Genomic DNA, 27,568 nt, shown 5'->3' on the forward strand with positions numbered 1-27,568 from the left:
CCTAAAACACCTTTTCCTGGGAACTGGTCTCCTGACCATATAAATGCTTATAAAGAGAGAAGCAGATAAGACAAACATTATTGTGGTGACTTGCAGTCACCTAGAAACGGATTAATTTAACATTTGGCAAATATTAAAGCCTTCTAAATCTAGGGAAGAAACCTAACTTTAGGGAAGCAGTGGCAGTGGCCTGTACCCCAGTGACCCCATCACGAGCATGAACACCATGTGAACATTTATGAGGGGCCCTGTTATTTTTAAGGTACTACAATGTTTTTCAAAATTTGAGGCTTAGTATTTGCCTTTGTGTTTGGATATTGAATATTGAGTATTCACTTGCATGTAGAAATCCTTGACTTTTCTAATTAATATAATTAACGTCAATTTATAACATGAGATTCTTCTAGCAGCTTAGCTTTGGCCTTTCCCTTAGGAGACATATGAGACATCTGCTTTTGACTGAAATTTTAAATAAAGCTAAGGATCAGTGAAATGCACATTACTAAATTTATAACTTCTTACTATTTTTCATGAATACTAGAACAAAAAGGTGAGAATATAATCTTTGCTGGGTTAAAATTCTATCATTTTGGCATGACACATATATATTAATTCTAAATCCAACCTTAGATTTTAATAGGTGTAGTAAAGTTCTAATTTATTACTTAATCTCCATTTCTTGTTGTGTTGACTGGCTAAAGCAGAGGAGTGTTCCTTACTTCTTTCACAAAACCCTGAGAAACTAAGTCACTACGTGTTATCTCTTTGTTGCCTTCTGCCCACATTTTTTGTTTCCTTAGTGTCTGTGCACTCTTTCTATTTATGATCTCAGCATTCATTTATAAATACTGACTTTACATCAAAATGCAAAAATAGGATTGACTTGGGTGATTTCTTAGGTCCCTCCAACCCTAAGATTGTGTGATTTGGAAATGTTGTATTGAATAGTGCTTATATGTTGTAAAAGTAAACGACAAATTACCAATATGATCCATGATATATACTTAGGTGAATTAACTTGCTATTACTTCTAAAACTGTACCTACAGAGCATGCATCTTTTCCCTATTCAGTGGCATTCCCACATCAGATTATCTCACTCAATCGTTTTGGCTTTTGTGAAGGTGTATGGGCAAGTCTTCGCTCTAGCACTCGCCTGATCAGCTCTCCAACATCTTTCATTGATGTTGGTGCCCGACTGGCAGGCAGGGACCACTCCGCCTCCTTTAGTAACAGCACCTACCTGCAAAACCAGCTCTCGAAACGCCAAGCAGCCCTTTATATATTTGGTGAAAAGTCTCAACTAAGGGTAAGATTTCATTTCCTCACTTAGAAGCTTTGCAGATATATGAAGGAAGTTTATAAAACCTATTTCAAACCAGCTTTCCTAGAAATTTTGTTTTACAGCATAGATTCTTAACCTGGAGTTAATAATCAGTCTCAAAAAAAATTGTAGTTAAAAAAAAATTGTAGTTCATATATATGTATGTATATATGTCTGAATATACTTACTCATAATCATTAAAAAATCGAACATCAGGAATATTAGGAAGTGTATGTACAAAAAAGAAATAAGGCTCATTCAGGGTATGTTTTTCCATTGTCTTAGTTCCATAGGAATCTGTACCCCTGGCAAAATAGATCCCTATTGATAAAGAAAGTGACAGGAAGGTAGAGGAGTGAAAAGAAGACCATGACACTACATATGGAGACAAGGAAAGGCCAAGACTGTTATCTAAGTTAAATTTTAAAAAACTTTGCAAGGCTGTATATATAGAGATACATGTCTTAAGACAAGTGAGAAAGTTCAAAATATTAGATACTAATCAACTTTAGTCTTTTTAAAATGATTATGTAAATAAATAAATAAATAAATAAATAAAATGATTATGCTAAAGAACTTCATTATGCTCAGATCCTATAAATTGGAAAGATAGTCTCTGCCTCCAAAAGCAACTATTCCTTGGGATTGTTTTAGCAATGCACACATTACAAAATACATTACCACTGATAGGTTTGTGGGAAATTAAAGTATTTGTTAAGTCAGAAATCCCCTCAAAGTTTAGCTGACTCTAGTCAGCACTGGGCAATCCAGACAGACCTTCTGTTGAACCATGGAGCAGGGGCTGTGAGCAGGATCCCATATGCTTGGTTCTCAAGATGCCAGTGATTGAGTCATCTCTTCTCTGGCAAGCTGTCTTTGCTAGCTCTTCTCCCACTGCCAGGACTGCTGCAATCACTTAGTCACAGCCTTTAGGGTAGAGGGCATGAAACTGCTGGGTAATACTCAGTTTTTAAGTATGCACATGTTTCTTCTGATACAGCAGATAACTTTATATCCAGAAAATAGTTGGAACACTTTTCAACAGTAATCCAGGGTTGCCTGTACAGCCTCTTTGGCACCAGTGTCTTTCCCAGAGCACAGACTTTCCACACTTCAGCACACCACTTATTCATAACCTGATTTACTCTCTAGGCTGTCTCCTAAATTCTCACCTCTGCCATTGCCTTTGCACGTCAGTCTTCAGATGAGCTGTGTGATCAGGCATATATGAGTAAGAAAGACTGACTCCTTGCAACTCTTCCTCCTCTTTCTCCCTCTCTTTCTCCTTCCTTCTTTCTTTTATCCATAAAGTATTATATTTTAAAAAACATAATACCACTATCCCGGCACAGTGGTTATTAGGGTTTCTGTATATTCCATTCAAGTTTTCCTTTTATTTATTCAATTGTATCTGTAGAGTGTAGGTCCTTATCTGTCTGGTGTGTGCCACATTCTGGCTAACACAGTACTGTCTAGTTGTAACCCAACACTTTCTTCTCCCCACAAAGGAGACATATAGGAAAGCAAGTAAGTAGGGAATGACCTATTCTAAATAATCTTGAATTGCCCTTGCTAACCTTTTTCAATTTACAATACCTTAGACTTAGAAACAAATTCCTTTTGACCTAGTGTTGGTCAACACTATGGTTAATAGTTCCTGGTTCATAAGATGTGCATACCTAGTTCATGTACATTTGAGAAATGGAAAGAAACCTGGTTTTCCTGGAAAGTAAACTATCTTTTATCTATTATAAGTTTAAAAAAAAAACTAGCAGATAAGAACTTGTGTATACTACTAAGTTCTTATCTAAAGAACATGTTTCCATGTCGTGTAATAGTCTTCATAATTACTTTCATCACTACATGGCATTCCATGTTGTTGAATTTTTATATTTATCTTCTGTGTGTAAAATTGCAATCACATTTACAAGCATATAGTTTTTTTATTGAGATACAATTCAGTAGGGTTTTATTTTATATTTTATATTTTTTCTTTAGGGTAGCTTCCTTTTTAAAAGAGGGATTATTAAGACAAACTTTTTTTCTTGATACATGTTAGAAATGCTATTTAAAAAAAAAGAATTAGGATTTTTTGCTTTTTATTTTAAAACTATAATATACCTTTTTGAAAATACTCTGAAATAACCAATATAAAACATTAGCAGACTCTATGTATAAGTTCTTGGCAGCAGTTTTTTTTTAATTGTGATAAAATACAAATAACATAAAATTACCATCTTCATGCGTACAGTTCAGTAGTGTTATGTACATTCATACTGTTATACACCCAATCTCCAGAAAGCAATTTTACTCTTAGAAAAGCAAATAGTCTAATTACAGTAATTTTAGCAGAATGTGAAGAAAGCACAGAGAATATGAGAAAACCAATTCATTCTTTGACATGAAAAGGTTGAGAACTTTTAAATCTTGAGAACTAGGGCAGCCTGGGTGGCTCAGCGGTTTAGCACCGCCTTCAGCCCATGGCGTGATCCTGGAGACCCGGGATCAAGTCCCACATCGGGCTCCCTGCATGGAGCCTGCTTCTCCCTCTGCCTGTGTCTCTGCCTGTCTCTCTCTCTCTCTCTCCTCTCTCTCTCTCTCTCTCTCTCTCTCTCTCTCTCTCACATGAATAAATAAAATCATCAATCAATCAATCTTGAGAACTAGGCAACTAGATTATCAAAACAAAATAGACCAAAGGGCCATCAGTTTAGTATTTTTAAATTATAAATACAACCTCATGTGGAATAAATGGATTAAAGATATAAATTATAAAAGTATTCAAATAAATAGAGACTGATACATGTGTCATACTGAATGGAAAAAATACTATCCCAGTGCTAGAAATCACAAAATCTTTCAGAATTTACTATATATAAAATTTTGTATTATTAGCTTTAAAAGAGTAACAGTAACATTAGTAATCTTAGGGCACTGAGGTAGTGATTTTTATTTCCTTCTCAATGTTTATCTCTACTTTTTTTTTCATTTTACAATGACTGTGTTTTACTTGCATAATAAGAAACAGATATGTGTATATCTACAAACTTTAATTTGTAGAGTTCTGGAACCTCAACAGTATATTACCTTTTCATTACAGGGTATATCTTGGGGAAACTTCATTTACAGTTTTGGATTAATTATGCTGTCCACGTGTCATTGGTTCCTCTTTAGGCTTTGAGGGTCATGGCCTTATAACTGGCTTATATATGGTATTATGAATTCCATCAGGTTCCAGCCTACCAGTAGCCTCTCCAAATTCTCAGAATGACAGCAAGCCAAGTCAAACCACAAGACCTTACCGAATGGCTCTTTCCAGTAATACTGACACATTAGCCACACAAGATTGACTTTCCTGACCTCTGCAACCTCTGTAGCTACTTGGCCTCAACTAACTGTGCATCATTAAGTATTGCCCTGTTAAAAACAGTGCTCTTTTACCTATAGTACTGCATCTGCCTAATTCTCTGCATCTTCACCCACAGAACTTCAAGTTAGAATTTGCTTTAAATTGTGAGTTTGTTCCTGTTGAATTTTATGACATCCGACAAGTTAAAGCCAGTTTCAAAAAACTGATGAGGGCTTGTGTTCCAAGCACCATTCCTACTGACTCAGAAGTGACCTTCCTGAAAGCCCTGGGAGACTCTGAGTGGTTCCCACAGGTAATGTCTGGAGCAGCTTGTCTTATAACTCAGAGAAAGAGAAGTCCAAGTAGATAAACAGAATGGATACTTGAGAGGGAAAAAATATTGTGTGCCCTCACTACCTGACATTCTCCCCTTACTGTATGCCCTCCATAAAGACTTTCCAGTTTCAGGGAACCGTATGATATAGAAGATGGCAGGGGGTAGAATTCTTCATCCCTGGGCTTTCATCTCTCTATAATTGAAAATTTGGTCTTCATGGGTTGCTGAGGAGGAGGACATCTTTATTGTTCGATGGAAACTTTCTGATATGCAGTAAATTTAATCATTGGAAAATATTTATAGGACTCCTGCTCTGTTATCAGCAGAGTGAGGATCCAGGACAGAATGTGATATCTGATGACTCCAAGAGCCTTTCCCTGTTACTTTCTTACCTTCCATGTGTCTCTGCCTTTTCCATGTGTCTAGATTTTAGAATCACCCTCAGACCAGCTACCAAAATCATTTTGGATACCCTAAAACCTACCTAAGGTTTAGGAAAAACTGCATATCCTTTCGTCAGCTCAGTCAAGCTTGAGATGTTTTTAATTAAACTCTTATTAAGAAATTAAGGAGAAATAGGTATGCCAGCACACATAACCCACATTTCTTCCAAACCACAGAAGAAAGGTATTTATGACATGCATGTTTTAGACACTGATGCAGACATTTAACCAAGAGCATCTCCGCAGTATACCCTTCAGCCTTGTCTTCAGGCCACTGATGCTATGCCCATTATTCCTTTGCCCCCTGTAGGAGTTCCCAAACCCTCTAATCTCCTGTTCCTATCTGTCTCCAAGCCTCCTGCCTCTCTTAAGGAGGAAAAAGAGTTGTTTTCCATAAACCAGGAAATGATTGGGAGTACCTAAGGCAGTGACTATTCTCAAGATACTTAAACTCTTTTTTAAAAAAAATTAGCTATAAATCTGGATCAGGGTATGTTGATGACTATTATAGCAGTTCAGGATACTTTTGAATAGCCATGGAAGAAGCTGATCAAGACTCCCTTCTATCCCAAAGCTATAAGCCCCTACCCCAAACTATTCTCACTACCCAATCTATCTGTATTTCTGATACATTCTGTGTCCTACTTCTTACTCCAAAATAGATCCTTACCAGAAGTTGGTAACTAAAGTCAGTGGAAAATATTGCCCCACTTGGAATATTGGCATTTTAAAAGTTAACTCAGAGCAAATGCTAAGCCCAAGAGAATACAGGCCTGGTAATATCTATGTTATAGGAACAGGGAGTAAGGAGTTTCCCATTGCTGGAGAGGACATGTGCCTTGTTCCTAGGTATAAAATAGCCCAGATCTCTTTAAAGTATGGGGGATTTTATTTTGTTTTATGTTAGTTGACAGATTCATTCTACAATTTATATCAAAAGATGCTTATAATAGTTTTAAACTATAATATACAATTGATTTTGAATCTATATGGTCTGCTCACAACCTAGTTGTTCATTAGGGACTTTGAGTCTTTTGGGTTGGCTTCAAAAGCTGAGCACAAATATAAATTTTCTTTCCATTTAATATATAGTGCAGACAAATAAGAATGTCTTTTTTAAAATATAAAATTAATTTGTCAAAAATTCAGCCCTTTAAAGTGTACAATTCAGTGCTTTTTAGTATATTCACAGAGTTCTGCCTCCATCCTCCTATCTAATTACAGAAAAATTAAAAGTATCTGAAATAGAACCGATTATATCATAGAAAAACAAATTTTAAATCCAATAACTGTGTTGGTAGGGCCACTTAGAATCTGACTTTTCCACTCTATGGGATTACATAGCTCTTCTACTTTGGGGAGATCATGTAGGGTCAGTTTATTTCATTGTCTATCATTTGAACACGTTGTTTTAAAATGTGTCTACTTCTAAATTATGTCATTGTTTCATCTTGATTTTGACAAAGAACCTTAAGCATTTAAAACTTATGTGATTCTTTTGTCCAAATACTTCATCCCTAACTTGTTTCATCATCTAAGGTTGATAATGAGTCTGTCTGTTCTTGGTGTTCAGAAAGTGCCTGGTCTAATTGTGGCCTCCTTTCCTATCTTTTAGCTTCACAGGATAATGCAGCTGGCTGTGGTTGTATCAGAAGTACTTGAGAATGGTTCCTCAGTTTTGGTCTGTTTGGAGGAAGGCTGGGACATCACTGCACAAGTAAATGATTAAAACATAGTTTCAGATACTTAGTTTTAGATTTATATTTAAATTCAGTTGTTTTTAAATCCTGCAGATGAATCTTTTGTATAATGACTAATGTGTTTATGGACAAAGTCCTATGTTAAAAACCACCATATCCATCAGAAAGTTTTGTGCCCTGAGCTTCCAGGCACTACATATCCTGGAGCTCTGGTCCAGGGCATCTGGCTCCCTCATGACAGATACACCATGCAAGCATACAAATGGAGCCGTTGATCAGAGGGTAGGACATGGACCATCCTTCCTGTGTTTTGTCAGTCCTTTCCCTAGCTTTCAATAAGCTCCTCCTTTATCCACTGTAGAGTAAAAAAGGGTATAAATATAAACTATGTAAGACATTAATCTGTATCTGCCAAAAAGTAGATAATAGGTTGGAACTGATCCTCTAGCCTTATTAATTAACCTGCAGGAGGGGACTATAGTCAGCAAACTGGTTAGGTAAAGATTAAAATCATAATTCCCTGAAAGAAAACGTGTAGCCAAAATGAGTTTGAGTTTTAGTTTTTACTGGAAGTTTGCAGAATTAATTTGATTGGCTGTCCTGAAGCAGCTAGTGAACAAATTTGCTGTTATGGTAACTTTGCCTGTCTTAGTAACAAAATTTTTTCAGGACCGAAAGTAATGTATCCATCCTGCTTGTGTCCTAGGTGACATCCCTGGTTCAGTTACTCAGTGATCCCTTTTATAGGACACTTGAAGGCTTTCGGATGTTGGTGGAAAAAGAATGGCTCTCTTTTGGTCATAAATTCAATCAGCGGAGCAGCTTGACCCTCAATTGTCAGGGTAGTGGTTTTACTCCAGTCTTCCTGCAGTTCTTAGACTGTGTACACCAGGTAAGTAGAGCAGACTTTAAATTGACTTGATGTGAAAGAAAGAAAAGAACTAACATTTATTGAGCATAGCCGTGCTGTGCCAGGTATCTTCATGTCATGATTCTGATGGACTCAGCCATAAGGCTTGCTGAAATCTTAGCAGTGGATTCCTGGGAATAGAGAAGAAAAAAAAAAAAAAACTAGTTGGTTTCTGAATCTAGGATAGCTGAGTTAGCTACTGGCTGGCCCCCATGCGAAGTAGCCAGCACTCTAACTTATCATCTCCCAAGAAGAGGAGCAAACTTGGGTTTGTCGTTCAGGAAGGTTTGATCTATGATAAAACAGCAAAAATCTCCAGGTGATGACAGGGCCTGAAATCCAGCAGGTGCTTATCCCCATTCTGGAGGATTTTAGCTTGTGCCTAGGAATATGGAAGGTGGAGCTTAACCCCTGAGAAAGAATCAGGGCCCAATCAGGCAAGCCTGTGAGGTTGAGAACACCGGCTTGATTCTACTCAGTGACTTAATCAGGGCTAATCAGAGACCATACAGAAACCCAAGTATATAATCCAGTCATACCCAGTGGGAGCAGGGGAATGGGGAAGATGTGAATGCTCTACAGGCTCCCTCCAAGCCTCATCAGTTACAAACTTCCTAATGGGGCCTGAATCAGAATTGGGCTTGAGAATTACATGGCACCGGGTTTGCTAAATTGGTCTAGGAAAAGCAGTGTTGACATTTCCAACTTTACTTCATCTGCACCATAACAATGAATGTGTTTTGGCATGTCAGACATATTTGTCAGAACCATGAGCCTCTTGGAAATAGATTGGCCTCGGATATCTATTGGAAGGAAAGATGGAAATGTTTTCAGGAACCAGTACTAAAACTAGGTCTTCTAAAGAGGTTTTGTTTTGGTTTGGTTTTTTTTTTTATTCTATTTGTCATTTGATCAACTTTATTAATTCACTACATAATTTTTCATTTATTTAAAGTGTATATAATTCAATAGTTTTTAGTATATTCACAAAGTTGTATAATTGCCACAATCAATTTTAGAACATTTTACCACTCCAAAAAAGAAACTCTATACCCATTAGCAGTGACTTTCCATCTCTGACCCCCGACCCCATCCCCCCTACACACACATTCTGGTGGTTGTTTTTGACTGCTCTAATCAGCTTCTTAAAGAAAAGATCTATTGAATAATTTCAGTTAATTCTGTCCGAACATCATCCAGAGAAGCTGGCTGTAGGATTGAGTTTACGTTTTAAATCTTTGCAGCAAAAGGTATATTTGTTTACTATTTGAATATGAGCCTTTTTATTTTGTACTTCTTTTGGCAGATAGATGAGGGAGGCATTTGGAGCCCATTGTCTCTGAAACAGAAAGCTTAACTGATACCAAAGGAGAGGCACAAGGATCTTTTTCTCACATCTAGATAGATGAACCATACGAATTCTTTATGAAAGCACTTCTTATTATCTTGCTTATTGCCTTATATTGCTTACCAAACGCACTAAGCTGTCTACCTTAAACTTATACAGTGACATATGTCAAGTATTTCTTGGTAAAACTGGCAGAGGTATGGGGAGGCAGGTATAAGCAACTACATACTATATATGATTTCATTTATAGAAAATTCTACAAAAGGCAAAACTATTGTGACAGAAACAGATCAGTGGTCATTTGGGACCAGTGGTCAGGGACCATGAAGGGGCGTGAGCAAACTTTTTAGAATAAGGGAACTATACTAATTGTGCTGGTGATCACACAATGTATACAATGACCAAAACTAATCAATCAACCTGTATGGTGTAAATAGGAGGATTTTATTATATGTAAATTATATATCAATGAACCTGAAAAACAAAAAAAAATTTTTTTAAGATTTATTTATTTATTTATGATAGACATAGAGAGAGAGAGAGAGAGGCAGAGACACAGAAGGAGAGAGAAGCAGGCTCCATGCCGGGAGCCTGATGTGGGACTTGGTCCCAGGACTCCAGGATTGCGCCCTGGGCCAAAGGCAGGCATTAAACTGCTGAGCCACCCAGGGATCCCCCAGAAAAACAAAATTTTAATTAGTAAGTCCAACATCTCAGTTAACTGGAGTTCCAGGGAAAAAAAAACAACAGCTCTCTGGTTTTTCCAGAGAAAAATTTGTCAGTCTGGTACCCAGAGAATACTTATAAGCCTGGCTGCCTGCTTTTTAGAAATAGGGCAGGAAATAGGTCCAGGGAGATCCCTCTTTTTCTATGCTATTTTCAGTTTCAAGCCTCATCATGAACCCAGTTGTGCCTACTGTTCCCAAGTCCAGAGCTCATCTAGTTTGGTTTTTCCAGAGGACAAACTTCTAATCCCTTGCTTTCAAGAAGGTAATCACATGACTGCATGGGGTAGGAGAGGACCCTGGAGATCTCACCACTTCCTCTATAGACTTAACCTAGTCCTCATTTTTGGCTCCCATTTCACCTCTGTATATGTTACTGAGTTCTTGGGCCTCTGAGTCCTGAGCCTTTCTGAGACAGGGCAAGCTGTCACCTTCTCAAATCATTTTCATCCTACAAGCATTCCAATGTAGCTTCTCATCTTCTATCATTTATTGCTATTCTTATATTCTATTTTCCATTGTTCATAAATGTACTGAATTTTCTTGACCTGCTACTGTTTCCCTTTCCATTCTCCCCACCTCATTTTAGGTTATTCTACCTTATAAAAAATCCTTTCCTTTAATTAAGGGAGAGTTGGAGGGCAGCTAAGTTTGTATGGCTGGATTTGGTTTAAGTTAAATGCCTTATTAAATATGTTAAATATCCATGCTCAACTTGCAAAATTCTGCATACCTAAACATGAGAGTCAGCAGAAGAGTCCACTCACAATCAATAAGAGATGGGAGGGTCTCACAGGAGACATACTGTCCTCGAAAATGACATCATTCCACCCCAAGCGTAATAATAATTACTTGAAATATAATACTTATATTTTATTATTAGGGATGGGTAGAAGTGTAAGTAGTCTAGAATTGGAAAGTAACCTGTATTTTGTGAGTACCCCTTAAATGATATAAATAAATCTTAATATAAATGAAAGTATAAATTCCTGTTGTCTTTAGAATACATTACAATAGATGCTAAAACAATGTAGTGTTATCTAAAACATCTTAGGGTGTATGTTTAATTTCTAGTAACTTTTTATTTTGAATAATGAGTTAAGGGCCGCTGGTGTGGCTCAGCGGTTTAGTGCTGCCTTCAGTCCAGGGCGTGATCCCGGAGACCCGGGATCGAGTCCCAAGTCAGGCTCCCTGCATGGAGCCTGCTTCTCCCTCTGCCTGTGTCTCTGCCTCTGTGTGTGTAAAGTCTAAAAAAATTTAAATTAAAATAAATAAACAAATAATGAGTTAAAATTCAAATGTCCTATATAAATTGAGCTTTAGTGACAGCTCAGTTATTTGTAGGTGAATGCCTCAGAAACTGTAGAAAATAATATTGTTTGGAGCCTAAAGACTCCTTTAGCATTAATTCAGATCTGATTATACCACATTAAAATTTTTTATAGATTTTTTTTTAAGATTTATTTATTTCAGAGAGAGAGTGTGTGTGTGAATGGGAAGAGGGGCAGCGGGAGAGAGAGAGAGGTAGACTAACCATTGAGCACGGAGCCTGACACAGGACTCCAATCTCATAACCCCAAGATCATGATCCTGAAATCAAGAGTTGGACACCGAACTGACAGAGCCACTCAGGTGCCCCAATGTTAAAATTTTTCAAACTAAAATATGAATTTTCAAAAGTTTTCTGAACCTCTTTTGCCTTAGTACCCTTTCACATAACAACCTGAGTGCAGGCAAGTCATGGCAAAGTAGCATATGACCTTAATTGCAGTATTTAAAGAATGCTTGGCTATGATAGGTATCAGCTTTGGTGAAGCAAATTACTTCGTGCTGAAAAGGGATTGTTTATTCATTCAAAAACAGAAGACTATAGAAGACTAGTTAACAAATAGTGCTTCTGACTCTTGCTGACTTAATTATAAGGTAGTATTTCATCATCTCCTACATACTAGTTTTAGGCATTAGAGAACGCCTTCTTTGAATACCTTTCAAGTGAACACCAGTGCTTTACATGACTACAGCTTTTGCCAGACAATTCAAACTACCACTGTCCTTAATTTCTCAGGGGCACAAAACAGAGCCAGGCCCAACATTAAAAAAAATTTTTTTTTAATGTGCAAAATTACACAGCAACAAGCAAAACTCCCAGGTGGAATGTGTTCACTGCTTGTTAACCATTTCTAACACACTGAATGCCAAAAGGCAGTCTATGGAAATTTGCCTAGACTTGTCCATTAGTACTAATAGAGTTACAAAGAAAACAGATGAAGTACTGATCTTAAATTAGAACTGCCTCATCATATAAAAAGCCATTGTTTACGCCAGTATATCCAGGTGTCAGATGAATTATAAATGCTAGATCACTGTTTCATAATAGCAACATCTGGCAAATTTTTGTTGCTTCTAAAAGAAATTGGCTTAATTCAAGTGATATCATTACAGGATGCTTCCTTTTCTTAAAATAGTTGAACCAAATTCAAAAAGAAATATATCCAAAATACAAAAATACAATTTTTACCTAAAATTTATTTTTAAAATATAATACCAAGGGAACAGACATGTATAATATGAATACATGAAGTATAGGAAAGCATCTCCTCTATTTCAACATTAGAGTAAATCTTTGTATCTTAGGACTTTTTCATTATTTCCTACTTTGAGAAAAACAAATAAGAATTATAACTTTGCTTTTGAAGTTTATTCAAGTTGTAAATTGACTCACTCTGGTCTGGTTGTGTGATATGGTCTCACGGTTATCATACATATGCCGGCACTATGCTAGGTCCTATTCCAATAAGAAAAGCTATTTGTCTCTTGAAGATATGAACTTTCCTTGTGCGCACATGTGTGAGGAGCCACACCGCCCTCACACAGTTTAGTTACTCTAAAATGTATCCATTAATATTGGCAAAATAACTGCAGTTAATGGATTAATGGTATATTCAAAGTTTCTGGTGTCTTCCTGCTTCCCATCCATTTGAAAACTGGCAAAAATTGATGTAATCCAAGCTGTTTTATAACAAAGCAATTTTGCATTAGGGTTTTAATATTTTGAACCCATAAAATAAGTCTGAGTTTAAATATTTTGAGCCCATAAAATAAATCTGAATTTACATATCAGTCTTAACTTACTAATTTTTGATCCTTAACAAATTATTTAACTTCTCAGGTGCTTTGGTTTCTAGATAGATACATGAATACGTAGACAGCTATCAGAAGGATTACAAATCTTATGTAAAGTGATTGGCACAGTAGAAACTGCACAGTTAATGTTTGTTAAATCTTTATCTTGAAATAACAAAAACTAACATTAATTACTTATTTTTCTAGGGTGTGTCTACCATACCCACAGTTTTCCCAATATTGATGCCATTCTATATAAGGTCTCTTATAGCTTAACATTTCTAATTCTCCAAAGCAAAATCCAATGTTAACTTACTATATTTTATTCCCAAAATGTTGATCTTTCCTGGGATTTGAGTCACAGCTTATTTTATGGGCCTTTAAATTTTATAAAGTACTTAATGACATATGGGCAAAAAATAAGACCCCTATAAATTCCTATGTCTCCAAATTCCTTTTCAGATTCTCTTCTTATAAATAAGGGAAATTGGCAGGTTTCAATCCATAATGGAAAACAAAACTAAAATACCTCACATAGCTTCATCTTTTAAATCTGTATATTTTTATCTTCCATCAAGATAAATAAAAAGTTATTTTGGACAACAGAATCCAGATGATGCCTGAAAAAGGCCTAAAATTCTATTCATTAGCATATTTGAGGAAATGCTCCTATAGAATTAATTTATAGACTGAGATGCCTATCATTTCCAATTCTACATAATAAAATAAGACTAAGTTTATTTGAAACAGGTTTGCCTTTAGGTTCCAAAAATCTTATGGCCAACAGCACAGAAAAATAATGAAACCAAATGCTGTTCTTTGAAAAGATTAATAGATTGTTAATCTTTGAAAAGATCAATAGATTGTTAAACTTCTAGCCAGACTGGTCAAAGAAAGACACAGAATACCAGTATTAGAAATGAGAAAGATGACATCACTACAGATTCTACAGATATTAAAAGGACCATAAGGGAATATTATGAAGTTTTGCACCAATAGAATCAACAATTTAGATGACATGGACAAATTCCTTGGAAGACACAACCTACCACACTCAGGAAGAAATACATAATTTGAATAAGCCCATGTCTATTAAGGAAATTGATATTGTAGTTAAAATCTTTCCACACTGAAAACTTCAGACCCAGGTGGTTCCACTGGTTAATTCTACCAAGTATTTAAGGAAGAAAGAATAGCAGTTCTATATAAAGTCTTCCAGCAAATTGAAGCAAAGGGAATACTTCTCAAAAAAAAAAAAAAAAAGGGAATACTTCTCACCTCAGGCTATGAGACCAGCATTACCTTGGCCTGACAAAGACAACAAAAGAACACTATAGACCAGTATCTATTCTGATCAATATTCAAATTTTCTAAACAAAATTTTACCAAATCAAATCCAACAATATATTTAAGAGATAATATACCATGGTCAAGTGGCATTTATCCACTTATCCTGTGCAGGAATGCACAGTTGGTTTCACATTCAAAATCAATCAAAATAATTCACCATATTAAGAAACTAAAAAAGAAAAACCATAAGGTCATCCCAATAGATGCAAAAAAGCATTTGAGGAAATATAATATCCATTCCTTGTAAAAACATTCAGGAAACTAGGAATAGAAGGGAACTGGCTCAAACTCTAGATAGTATCTATTTTTTAAGAACCTACAGCTGAGGGGGATCCCTCGGTGGCTCAGCAGTTTAGCACCTGCCTTCAGCCCAGGGCATGATCCTGGAGTCCCAGGATCAAGTCCCACATTGGGCTCCCTGATGGAGCTTGCTTCTCCCTCTGCCTGTGTCTCTGCCTCTCATTCTCTCTCTCTCTCTCTCTCTCTCTCTCTCTCTCTGTCTTTCATGAATAAATAAATAAAAATCTTAAAAAAAAAAAACCTACAGCTGACATCATCATAATAGTGAAAGACAAAATACTTTTCCCCTAAGATCAGAAACAAGGTGTGGATGTTTGCTTCACCACTTCTATTCAACATTGTACTAAATAAAGATCCTACCCATGCAGCAAGGCAAGAAAATAATAATATAGACATCCACATAGGAAGTGAAATTTTGTTTATTCACACACAACATGGTTGTCTATGGACTCTACAAAAAACTACTTGAATAAGTGGATTTAGCAAAGCTACAGAATACATGATCAATATACAAAAATTACTAGTACTTCCACATACTGGCAATGAAATATTTGAAAATTAAAATGTAAAGATTATTATCTTTACAATGGTATTAAAAAACATGGGTGGAATCTAACAAGATATGTTAAAGGCCTAGACATTAAAAAGTACAAAACATTACTGAGAGAAATTAAAGGCCTAAATAAATCAAGAAATACCTCTTGTTTATGGGTCAGAAGGCTCAATATTGTTGACATATGAGTATCCACAAATTGATCTAAAGAGTCAGTACAGCCACAATCAAATGCCCAGGTGGCTATTTTGTAGAAATTGGCAAGCTCATTCTAAAATCCATATGTAGGGATGCCTGGTGGCTCAGTGGTTGAGCATCTGCCTTCAGCTCAGGGCATAATCCCAGGGTCCCAGGATTAAGTCCCACATCGGGCTCCCTGCAAGGAGTCTGCTTCTCCATCTGCCTATGTTTCTGCCTTTTTTCTGTGTGTCTCCAATGAATAAATAAATAAGTAAGTAAATAAAATCCATATGGAAATGCAAAGAATTTAGAATAGCCAAAACAACCTTGAAAAAGAACTAGCACTATCTAATTTTATTATAAAACTACAGTAATCCAGATTGTGTGATAATTGGTGTAAAGATAGGTCAGTGAAACAGAATAGAGTCCAGAAATAGTCCCACACTATATGTGATATATAGAAAACTGACTTTTCAATGAAGGTACAAAAGACATTGGTAGAGAAAGGATAGTCTTTTCAACAAATAGTGCCAGACAATTGGATTTTTAGGTCCAAAAACAAATTAAAAAAAAAAAAACTTTGATCCAAACCTAGCACCAATATAAAATTTAATTCAGAAGGGATCATAGACCTAAATCTAAGACCTAATATTATACAACATCTGGAAGAAAACATAGGAAGAAATTTTTGTGACCTTGGGTTAGGCAAGGGTATATTACATTCAATACCAAAAGCATTATTTATAAAAGAACAAATTCCTAAATTAAACCTTGTCAAAATTTAAAACTTTTGTTCTTCAAAAATCACTGTTAATAAAATGAAAAGACAAATCATGTGTTTGCTTAAAGGACTTGTATTCAGAATAACTCAAGATTCTTGGGGCACCTGGATGGCTCAGTTGGTTAAGCATCTGCCTTTGGCTCAGATCATGATCTCAGGGTCCTAGGAGCAAGCCTAGTGTCAGGCTCCCTACTCAGCAAGGAGTCTGCTTCCCATTCTCTCCCTCTGCCCCTCACACTATTCCTTCTAAATAAATAAATTAAATTGTTTTAAAAATTCTTAAAACTCAGTAATAAAACAACCAACCTATTTTTTTAAGATTTTATTTATTTATTCATAAGAGACACATAGAGTCAGAGATAGGCAGACGGAGAAGCAGGCTCCCAGCGTGGAGCCCAATGCGGGACTTGATCCCAGAACCCCAGGATCATGACCTGAGCCAAAGGCAAACACTCAACCACTGAGCCACCCAGGTGCCTGAACCTGTTTTTTTATGGGCAAAATATTTGTACTGACTTTACCAAAGATGTACAGGTGGCAAATAAGCACATGAAAGGATACTTGACATCATTTGTCATTAGGAAATGCACATTAAAATCACAGTGAGAGACCACTACATGCCTACTTTAATGAGCAAAATATTTTCAACTGATGACCCCAAGGATAGATGAGACGTGGAAGAATCAGAACTATCTAACACTGCTGGTAGGAATACAAGATTGTACCACTATTTGGGGAAATGGTTTGGCCATTTTTTTAAAAGTTAAATATACCTACCTACCATACGATTCCTCATTCCATTTCTAGGCCATTATGCAAGAGAAATGAAAGCTTTTGCCCATACAAAGACTTGTACATAACTCTTCATAGCAGTTTTATATGTAATAACCAGAAACCCAGAAGCAACTCAATGTCCATTCACAGCTATAAATAAACAAATTGTGGTATATCCATACAATGAAATACTACCTAGCTGTAGAAAGAAATTACTGATAACCCAACAACATGCTTGCATCTCAAAGAGTTATGCTTGATGAAAGAAGGCATACAAAAAAAAGAATATATACTTATGATTCCATTTATATAAAGTTCTAGTAAATGCAAATTAATCTATAGTGACAAAAAGCAAATCAGTGTTTGCTTAAGAGAAGGGTACAGAAAGAGGCAAGCAAAGGGTGCACAATGAAACATTTAGGATTTATAAATATGTTCATTATCTTAATTATGAATTAAGGTTTCAGAGTTTTGTACATATGTCAAAATGTATCAAATTATGCCCTTTACATGCAGCTTTTGTATGTCAATTATACCTCATTAAAGCTGTTAAGAAAGAAAAAAATCTTATGGCTAATACACCTCTAAACTCTCATTTATTGCCCACATCTTAAGTCCTTGGAGAAAGTCTCTTGGCTTTCTGTTAAAACAATAGGGCATTTGGGTAGCTCAGTCAGTTAAGCCTCCTACTCTTGGTTTCAGCTCAGGTCATGATCTCAGCATCCTGGGATCGAGCCCCACGTCAGGCCCACATCAGGCCACACTGGGCTTTGAGTTCACGCAGAGTCCACTTCTCTGCCTCTCTCTCCCATTTCCTCTACTCACTGCCACTCACACGCGCCAACACGCACTCTCTCTCTCTCTCTAAAATAAATCTTTTTAAAAATTAAAACTTAAAAAATTTTTAAAATAGAAATTAAATAAAGGATGAAACAATACTTAACAGAAGAAGAAGGAAGCATATAGATTGTGCTTTTTGGAAACCACTGTGGTACTTTACAACAGAAGAATCTAGGTGTCCCATTGACAAGGAGTAAAAAAGCCAGTGAACTAGACAAACTGAGTCCCTGGAGATAGGACTAAATGGAGAAAGTATAATTTTTCTTTTTTACTGGAAATCTAAGCACCAGATTTTGTTGGGCAAATACAATCCGGTCTTCATTTCTCATTATGACAAAAAGACATTTCAAAAAACAGAATTGAGAGCCCAGAAATAAACCCACACATATATGGACAATTAATTTACAACAAAGGAGCCAAGAACATAAAATGGAGAAAGGATAGTCTTCAACAAATGGGAAAACTGGACAATTACATGCAAAGAATGAAACTAGACTTCTGTCATATACCATACACAAAAATTAAATCAAAATGGATTAAAGACTAGAATGTAAGACCTGAGACTATAAAATTCCTAGAAGACTCCAAAGACAAGGGAAGCAAAAACAAAAATAAATGGGACTACATCAAACCAAAAAGCTTCTGCACAGTGAAGGAAACCTCAAAATGAAAGAGCAACCTACTGAATGGGAGATATTTGTTAATCATCTATCTGATAAGGGGTTCATATCCACAATATATAAAGAACTCCTACAACTCAGTGATTTAAAAAAAAAATTAAAAATGGCAGAGGATCTAAATAGATACTTCCCCCTGTTTCTTAATATCAGATTCCAGATGTAGTTATCCAGATATTATTAATCAATCCAGCATTCAGATCAGTGTGATTTTTTTTTTCCTGTGGAAGAAACCTTTACATGCTTGTTTCTTTTTTTTTTTCTTTTTTTTTTTAATTTTTATTTATTTATGATAGTCACACAGAGAGAGAGAGAGAGAGACAGAGACATAGGCAGAGGGAGAAGCAGGCTCCATGCACCGGGAGCCCGATGTGGGACTCGATCCCTGGTCTCCAGGATCACGCCCTGGGCCAAAGGCAGGCGCCAAACCGCTGCGCCACCCAGGGATCCCCTACATGCTTGTTTCTTAAACTGTGGCTAAAGAGTTTGGTTTTATTTTTTAAGATTTATTTATTTATTTATTTATTTATTTATTTATTCATGAGAGAGAGAGGCAAAGACACAGGCAGAGGAAAGAGCAGGTTCCCTGCAGGGAGCCCAATGTGGGACTTGAACCCAGGACCCCAGGATCACGACCCGAGCTGAAGGCAGACACTCAACCACCGAGCCACCCAGATGCCCCACTAAAGAGTTTTTTTAAAAATTGTTCAATATCGGGATCCCTGGGTGGCGCAGCGGTTTAGCGCCTGCCTTTGGCCCAGGGCGCGATCCTGGAGACCCGGGATCGAATCCCACGTCGGGTTCCCGGTGCATGGAGCCTGCTTCTCCCTCTGCCTGTGTCTCTGCCTCTCTCTCTCTCTCTCTCTCTCTCTCTCTCTCTCTCTCTCTCTGTGTGTGTGTGTGTGTGAGACTATCATAAATAAATAAATAAATAAATAAATAAATAAATAAATAAATAAATAAAATTGTTCAATGTCTTCTTTTCTGCTTCGAATAGACCTAATAATTAACCCTAGTTTGGGGTATATTGGTCTTTAACCTCAAGCAGTCAGTTACTACACGTGCCCTGTGGCACACAGACACACCCCCAATGTCCCAAGCATTGACACTGTGATGCTATCTAAGCACCAATTCCAGTTCAAGCAGGGTGAGTGCCAGGGGCCTTGAGAAGTGTCTAACCTTTCTAACATAATTGTAGGGTCCAGGATTTGTGGTGAGGCTAGTCACTCAATACAGTGGGCTGTGGAAGTATTTTTCCACTTGGAAAGGAGTTTTGCTTCTAGTCCTAGCATATGATCTCCCTAAAATGCTTGTAAGTTCAATTTAAGGTCATTTCCATTATCATTTTCATTCTACTTTACCTCATAAGTGGGTCTTCAAAATTACATTCTTAAGCATATTAAGTATCAGAATAATCAAGGAAAGATACAGACATGTATGGAGCAGTAGTTTCTATGGAGAATAGTCATTGGGAGAACTGTTTTGTCATTTAGAGCTTTGTTTAATAAAAGGTTTTTTTTTAAGTTTTTAGAACCTATTATGGACTAAGTCTGTAGAAATAACCCTGAACTCTTCTTCCCCTGTGACTAGCAAGGTTTATTCCAGCATCTGTTGGGGCAAAGTTGTTCTTGGAGCTCACTCTCCTTGAGCACATTGCAGATTCCTCCTTCCTAAGACTCTCCGATGGAAGGGAACCAAGTTCCATCCTGGGCCTGTCTCCTTCTTCTGCTCTACCACCCACAATCTGAGTCACCCCCTCTCTATCATGTGCACACTGGCTATTGGGGTGATGCTATTGATTTTGAACCAGGAGCTCAGACTAGAGAGCTTGCAGTTTTAAAACCTTGGAAGAGGGCACACTACCTAGCTAATCAGAGCCATGTCACAGTTGTCCCATAGAAAGCTCTCCTGTCTTATGGAGACCTGATGCAACAGGAAGTGGCTAAGATCAGGGAAGCAGCTCTACAATATACAAGCCCATTGAATGGGAGTCACACTCTATTTCAATATCTTTTCCTAAAATCCACTTTATATTACTTTAGTTCATTTAAAAAGCCAATAAGAAAATGTTATGGGGGGGAAAACTTTAATCACAGAAAACTAAGTTTCTAACCAGATGATAAACTTTGATAAACCAGTGATATCCAAATCATGACTTTAAATTCTCACTGATTTGTTAGGCTGTAACATCAACATATTACACACATACCTGCTCACTTTGACTGACCAAATGTGGATCTACATTGCCACATTAAACATGGAAAGAAAAACTGGCTTCTAGACAGCCTGCCTAATGTGTTCATTTGAAATAGCTTTTAAGCAAGTATAATTATGATTGGAACTCCTCTCAACCAAATAAAATTCTCTAATAGTCATGAAAGATTGGGCAATATAGAGGTGAGATTGTTAGGCAGATTGGAGTCTCCCAAGGTTATCGGCCTACCTTTTGCCAACATTAGATGGTTCCATGGAGTCTGCATACAGCTTGTCTAAGGTATGCTATAGCTCAGTAACCATTTCAAGCTTTGCCTTTCCATCCCTCCCATATCATGCCTTCATCCTTATTCCTATGTCCATTGACCTCACTGCCTAACTTAATGATGACAAATTAGGTTGAAAGGCATAAGCTCCTCCCCCTTCCCTTGGCTCTTGAACATATCTTTCTTCTAATCTACTCTTTTATCCCTCCTCATTTCCAAAGCTGCACCCTGTATCTGGACTCTTAGCCTCATTCATTCTTGCTTTCCTGGGGCCTTGCTTATCTTAGTTATCAGCTCTTTTGCACAATTTATTCTCTCTCTGTTGACTTCTCCTGCATTGTCTTCAGACAGGCACATATTTCTTTTGTCCAGAAAAGATCTCTTGGGGGATCCCTGGGTGGCTCAGCAGTTTAGCGCCTGCCTTTGGCCCAGGGCGCAATCCCGGAGTCCCGGGATCAAGTCCCACATCGGGTGCCCAGCATGGAGCCTGCTTCTCCCTCTGCCTGTGTCTCTGCCTCTCTCTGTCTCTCTGTGTGTAAAATAAATAAATAAATAAATAAATAAATAAATAAATAAATAAATAAATAAATAGATCTTTAAAAAAAAAAGAAAAGAAATAAAAGATCTCTTGCTATCCCCTAAACCACCAACTCCTCTTCTCATTCCTTTCACTGCCAAACTTCTCTGTACAACTTTTCTTGCTTTACTACACACTATTATCCCACAAGTGTCTGAAAAGCAAGTTATGACTTATGGTAATTTATGTCTGTCAATTACCTAGCACAATATAAAGCAGTGAATGTGTCACAGACCTTGAGTTCAAATTTGGTCTCACTGGCTACTGTCAAATAACCTTGGGAAATTACTTAATCTTACTCATCCTTAGCTTCTTTGTTTCTAAAGGAAGGGGGCATGGGAATAATAGTGCTAATCTTCTAAATAGGCATTTTTCCAAAGAAGACATACAGCCAGCCAGTAATTATTACGAAAAGGTGATCAACATCACTAATATCAGGGAAATGTAAAATCAAAACCACAATGAGGTATCACCACACATCTATTAGGATGGCTAGTATCATGAAGGTAAGAAGTAACAAGTGTTGGTAAGATGTAGAGAAAAAGGAGCCCTTGTGCATAGTTGGTGGAACTGTAGATTGATGAAGCCACTGTGGAAAAGTAGTTCCTCAAAAAATTAAAAATGAAGTGACCTTATAATCCAGCAAACACACTTCTGGGTGTTTATCCAAGGAAGTGAATTTGGTATCTCACAGAGATAGCTGTACTCCTATATTCACTGCAGCATTATTCACACTAGCCAACATATGGAAACAATCTAAGTGTCCATCTACAGATGAATGGACAAAGAAAATGTTATATATGTAAACAATAGAATATAATTGAGCCATGAGGAGAAAAAAAAGGAAGTCTTGCCATTTGCAACAACGTAGCTGGGACTTGAGGGTATTATGCTAAGTGAAATAATTCAGAGAAGAATAAATTCAGTATGATCTCATTTATATGTGAAATCTAAAAAAGCCAAACTCATAGAAAGAGTAGAATGGTGGTTGCCAGAGGCTGGAGGTTGGATGTAGAGATACTGATCAACAGGTACAAACTTCCAGTTATAAGAGAAGTAAGTTCTGGGAATCCAGTGTACAGCATGATGACTATACTTAACAATACTGTATTATATACTTGAAAGTTGCTAAGAGACTAGATCTTAAATGTTCTCACTAAGAAAGAAACTAATTATGTGACGTGACAGAGGTATTAACTCATCCTGTTATAGTCATAATTTCATAATAGTAAGTGTATCAAATCATCACATTGTATACCTTAAATTTACCGTGTTACATGTCAGTCGTATCTTAATAAAGCCAGAAAAGTATATCTTGCAATATTGTTGTGGGGATTAAATGAAATTATTTTATAAAAAACTCCTAGCATGGTGTCTGGCTTATAGTAGGTACTCAAAAAGGCTGGTTCCCTTCCCACGTCCACTCATGGTAGGGATTCAGTTGATTGAGTGACCAAATGGTCTCCTGCATATTTCAGGTCACCATTCAGTGGCATGGTATCCAATTTTTGTTAAGTTTGATTCTTACTCTTTTCTTTGCCTTGTCTGTTTCAGGTTCACAACCAATATCCAACTGAGTTTGAATTCAATCTGTATTACTTAAAGTTTTTGGCTTTCCATTATGTGTCTAATCGCTTTAAAACATTTCTTCTGGATTCAGACTATGAAAGATTAGAGCATGGTATGTGTTTGCATTCCCTTGTTCCATCTTTTTTATTAGTCTTGTGTGTTTTCAATTAAAAACTCTAATATACTACCCCCAAGTGTGGCAAAGCCAATTTAGGGTTTTACCCTGAAATATAAAAGTAGAACAGATATAAGTGTGTGCCCAGATTTTCAGATTATGTGCTGTGCTAACTCTTAGGGACTACAAATGGTCATCCCTGTAGCACCTTTGAAAGGTAAAATCTGCTTACTATGTTAACATCTCTAACCACCATACCACCATACATCTCATACCACCATAACAGTGGTATCGCTGTTAGAAGAGAAACATTTGACTTAGTTTTTCCATCCCTGATACACTCTGTTAGGAAAGGTGCCTGCCCTTGGAGGCAGTTCGAGTAGCAGGAAAGGCCATGGGCTCTGGAGCAAGTAGCCTAGAGTTCAATTCCAGCATTCCCAGTACCAGCTGAGTACTTTGGACAAGTTAGGTGCCTCTCTGACTTTCTTCAGTGTCCTCATCTTTAAAATAAGGACAATAATAGCACCTATCCCTGTGGGCCATGATGATCACATTAGGAAATACTTGTAAATTTCTTAGCACAGTGTCTAGCTTATAATAATCAGTCATTGAATTTTAGACATCGCCATCATTATTATGATTTTTAACAGCAGTAATACTTGTAAAGAGTAGATTTTGAAAGGGGCTGACTTTCAAAGCCCCTTTCAGCCCCTGTGAAAACTTTCCCCACAGGGATTTTACATTTTTTTATTTTGTTGTTGTTATAGGGAAAAGGGAAGGGAGGATACACAGGATCTTATTAAGACAGTAAAGAAAAAAAATCAGCTATTTTCAATATATGTATCTGGATATTCATAAAGAGGACTCTTCTAGTGACTGAAAATATTTACTGATGTTCTCAGTTTAAAATATGGAATCAGGAAATGTTGCTTTCCAGTGCATACTATTAAATTGTCTAGTATGATATTTCATACTTTCGGTAAAGGAGACAGCACTGGTTCTTATTTATACTTCCAGACCTTTGTCAACTCATAGAATTGTTTTTCCACACATCATAATCAGAAACTTTAATTTCAAAAAAAAAGAAACTTTAATTTCTTAAGCACTCTGTGTTGGGAAGACATTAAGGAGAGCTGATTGATTATATTGGACATTGGAGTCACTTGGAGAACTTTCAAAATGACTCGTATCTGGGACCCATCCTCAGAGATTCTGATTTAATTGGTCGGAGGCAAAAACCTAAACACTGGGGTTTCTTAAAGCCCTTGATTTTTCTGATGTGTGGCCAGGGTTGAGAACTACTACACTGGACTCGGCAGTTAAAAGGTAGACAGGAATACTAATTAGTCTTGGGGGCCTCTTACAGGATTTTGTGCAGCCTTGGGCTTGAAACATTCTTTTCTGATAAACTAGTAAAATGCTTATTGACTTTTGACTGAGTCCTTTCATTCAAAGCAAGACAGCACTGTTAAGAGAGGCACCCTTTCTGGCCCTTTAAAGAAATATCCTCCTTCCTCACCCTTACACATCCTATATTAAAACCAAAGTGAGCTCATGTGAGTGGCAGATTGACTGTTTGATAGGTACAAGGATAGGATCTAAAAAGCCCTGAAGCACCCCCCTCTCCATTTGGCTTTTGTTAAGTCACCCAAAGATACAAACCATACCCTTCTATCATCCAAAGTCTCCATGACCATGATTTGCAGTATATATAAACCACTAAACAAGATGAAACTTTAAATGGCTTCGTAATGAACAGCTGACAACTGGAAAAAGAAACATAAAATTATGTTTTTAACTGAGCTTCATCATATCAACTCAAAGTCATTTCCTTTTGTCCTGAGAAATGTGTAGAATGATTCCTGGCATGGAGCTCTATGAATCTAGGTAGAGATGTAGGATGTAGATTAGAAGAAGGTCATGATGTACTACTAAATACTTGGGAAAGCCTTATCAGATGCTTTCTTTCCATTTGGATTTATTTTCCTATAGCTGTGAAGTTCATTCTTCTCCTTAGCTTTGCAGTTACCTCCTAAGGTTTCTGTATGTACATTGCCGTTTTAAGAGTGTTAAGATATATTTCACTTTTCATCTGCTACATGCATCATAGTTTTAGGCAAACTGTTGATTTGACTTTTGTTTTAGTGATTTTTTTTTTTTAATAGGAACTTTGTTTGACGATAAAGGAGACAAGCATGCCAAAAAAGGAATTTGTATTTGGGAGTGTATTGATAGAATGCACAAGAGGAGTCCCATTTTCTTTAATTATTTATATTCACCAGTGGAGCTAGAGGTACAGTAAGAAAGCATTTGTATTTCATTTCCTGAATATTTAGTGTTAAAGTTTTCCTTACTTTTAAGGATATATAAGCTGTTTAAACTTTTTATAAACATTGGACTAGGAAGCTATTTAAAATGCTAGAAGCTATTTAAAAGTTTGGTACACCGTGGGTTTGACTTATGCTGGAATGGAGAATGTCCATCATATTGACCACAAAGATTAGGAGCTGCCCCCCCCAAAAAAAAAATCTAGAAAGGATAAGTTAAAGAAAGTCAAAGCAAGGCAACTTTCCATGGGAAGAAAGACCAAACAAAACTTGAAACCTCAACTAGTTATCTAAGCTGAAAAAAATCTAAAATACTTTAGAAAAGATTTCCTTAAGACCATTTGTACCAAAGCCATGGAAGAACCCCTACAGGAAGCAGGGATGCTTCTAGCCCAGCCCAAGAAGGATGACATCTCAGGGGCAACCATGCTCTGTGATGCACGTCTATATGAAGTGAGCTCTGGGATGGAGCAGACTGGTTGATGAGCAGTACCACCCTACTCAGGGCAAGAATGTCCCTGCACTTAGCCCCATACATTAGGACTCCACTCTGGCCTTTTTCCAGCTGTCTCCTCCTAAAGTACGGAGCACAAGAAACCAAGTGTATGTGCTTCGATACCCTTTCTATATCTAAACCATGCCCCAAAATTTCTTGCCCAAATATAAGTTACTCATGAGAGTACTTCTCCCAGTCTATCTCTCAAACCAATGCATGTGCCCCTCAGCCTCAGGGGTGCCTAAGAAGTAGCTGTTGGGCCGGGAGGAGAAAGAGTTTAGCTCTGTGGGCTGGGGTATATATACACATTCATAAAAGACCTTCAGAATATAGGACAGAACCAAGATGAGAGGAGCAGGGACTTAGGCTGAGGACTGGGACCTGGGACCAGCTTCCCCAGCATCACCACTTTCTGGTGTAGAATTCCAAGGAGTCCGAGATACCTCATATTGAGCCTGGTCTTCTAGGCCATTAGGAAGTTCTATTTATCAAGGTAAGAGGAGAGACATCTTTTATTTAATAGTTTATCTTGATGTAAAATATTTAAATATTTAGACATCTGGTATTTGAACATCCATTCATGCTCTTGCCTTAGACCCTGCAAATATTAGGGGCTGCCAGTAAACCTGAGCTACTTTGAGGTCAAGATGATATTTCAGAATTCTCTTTGAACAGGCCCTGAAGCCCAATGTAAATGTCTCCAGCCTCAAGAAGTGGGATTACTACATAGAGGAGACCCTTTCCACAGGGCCTTCATATGACTGGATGATGCTGACCCCCAAGCAGTTCCCTTCTGAGGACTCTGAAGTGGCTGGAGGAGCTGGGCCCCAGAGCCAAAGGAGAACAGTGTGGCCATGCTATGATGACATCAGCTATGCTCAGCCCGATGCACTCACCAGCCTTTTCAGTGTAAGTCAGACCTATGGAGACATGCACATAGGGTGCCTGAGGCCTCAGGAACCAGGCTAAGTTAAAACTGGTTTGTAAACTTCCAGACATGGCTCTCCTCACTCTGGGCTAGTGTTTTAAGTGGCACTTCAGGAGGTTGAGGAAACCAAATTTGCTCCCCAGCAGCAGCGGGGGACCAGGCTCGACTACTGGAAAAGAGTCAAAAAAAGTAAGTTTTCCGGCATTATGAGGAAGCAGTCAAACAAATGGAGCAATTTGCAGCTTCCCAGCTGTTTTAGCTGCCCAGCAGCCTGAGTCAGGGCTGGGTTATGGCTTTTGTGGGTGCTTTACTTCCTCTGGTCAGAAGTGTGGGGAGTTGATGGTCTGATGGGAATACTGCCAA

The 27,568-nt window shown here is 37.3% G+C and overlaps 1 protein-coding gene across 4 annotated transcripts in view; it reads left to right on the top strand.

Annotated features, from left to right (window-relative positions):
* SBF2 (SET binding factor 2) overlaps window positions 1-27,568 on the top strand; it is a 463,379-nt gene that overhangs the window by 427,153 nt on the left and 8,658 nt on the right. For all 4 annotated transcript variants that reach the window (XM_055317649.1, XM_055317650.1, XM_055317651.1 and 1 more), the window contains 7 exons: window positions 1,124-1,308; window positions 4,809-4,985; window positions 7,068-7,169; window positions 7,859-8,044; window positions 23,325-23,451; window positions 25,620-25,747; window positions 26,953-27,186. In XM_055317649.1, the coding sequence (XP_055173624.1) occupies window positions 1,124-1,308; window positions 4,809-4,985; window positions 7,068-7,169; window positions 7,859-8,044; window positions 23,325-23,451; window positions 25,620-25,747; window positions 26,953-27,186 (1,139 nt within the window). The remainder of the gene's footprint in view (window positions 1-1,123; window positions 1,309-4,808; window positions 4,986-7,067; window positions 7,170-7,858; window positions 8,045-23,324; window positions 23,452-25,619; window positions 25,748-26,952; window positions 27,187-27,568) is intronic.

This window comes from Nyctereutes procyonoides, unplaced genomic scaffold (genome assembly GCF_905146905.1).
Source record: "Nyctereutes procyonoides isolate TBG_1078 unplaced genomic scaffold, NYPRO_anot_genome, whole genome shotgun sequence".
Taxonomy (NCBI): domain Eukaryota; kingdom Metazoa; phylum Chordata; class Mammalia; order Carnivora; family Canidae; genus Nyctereutes; species Nyctereutes procyonoides.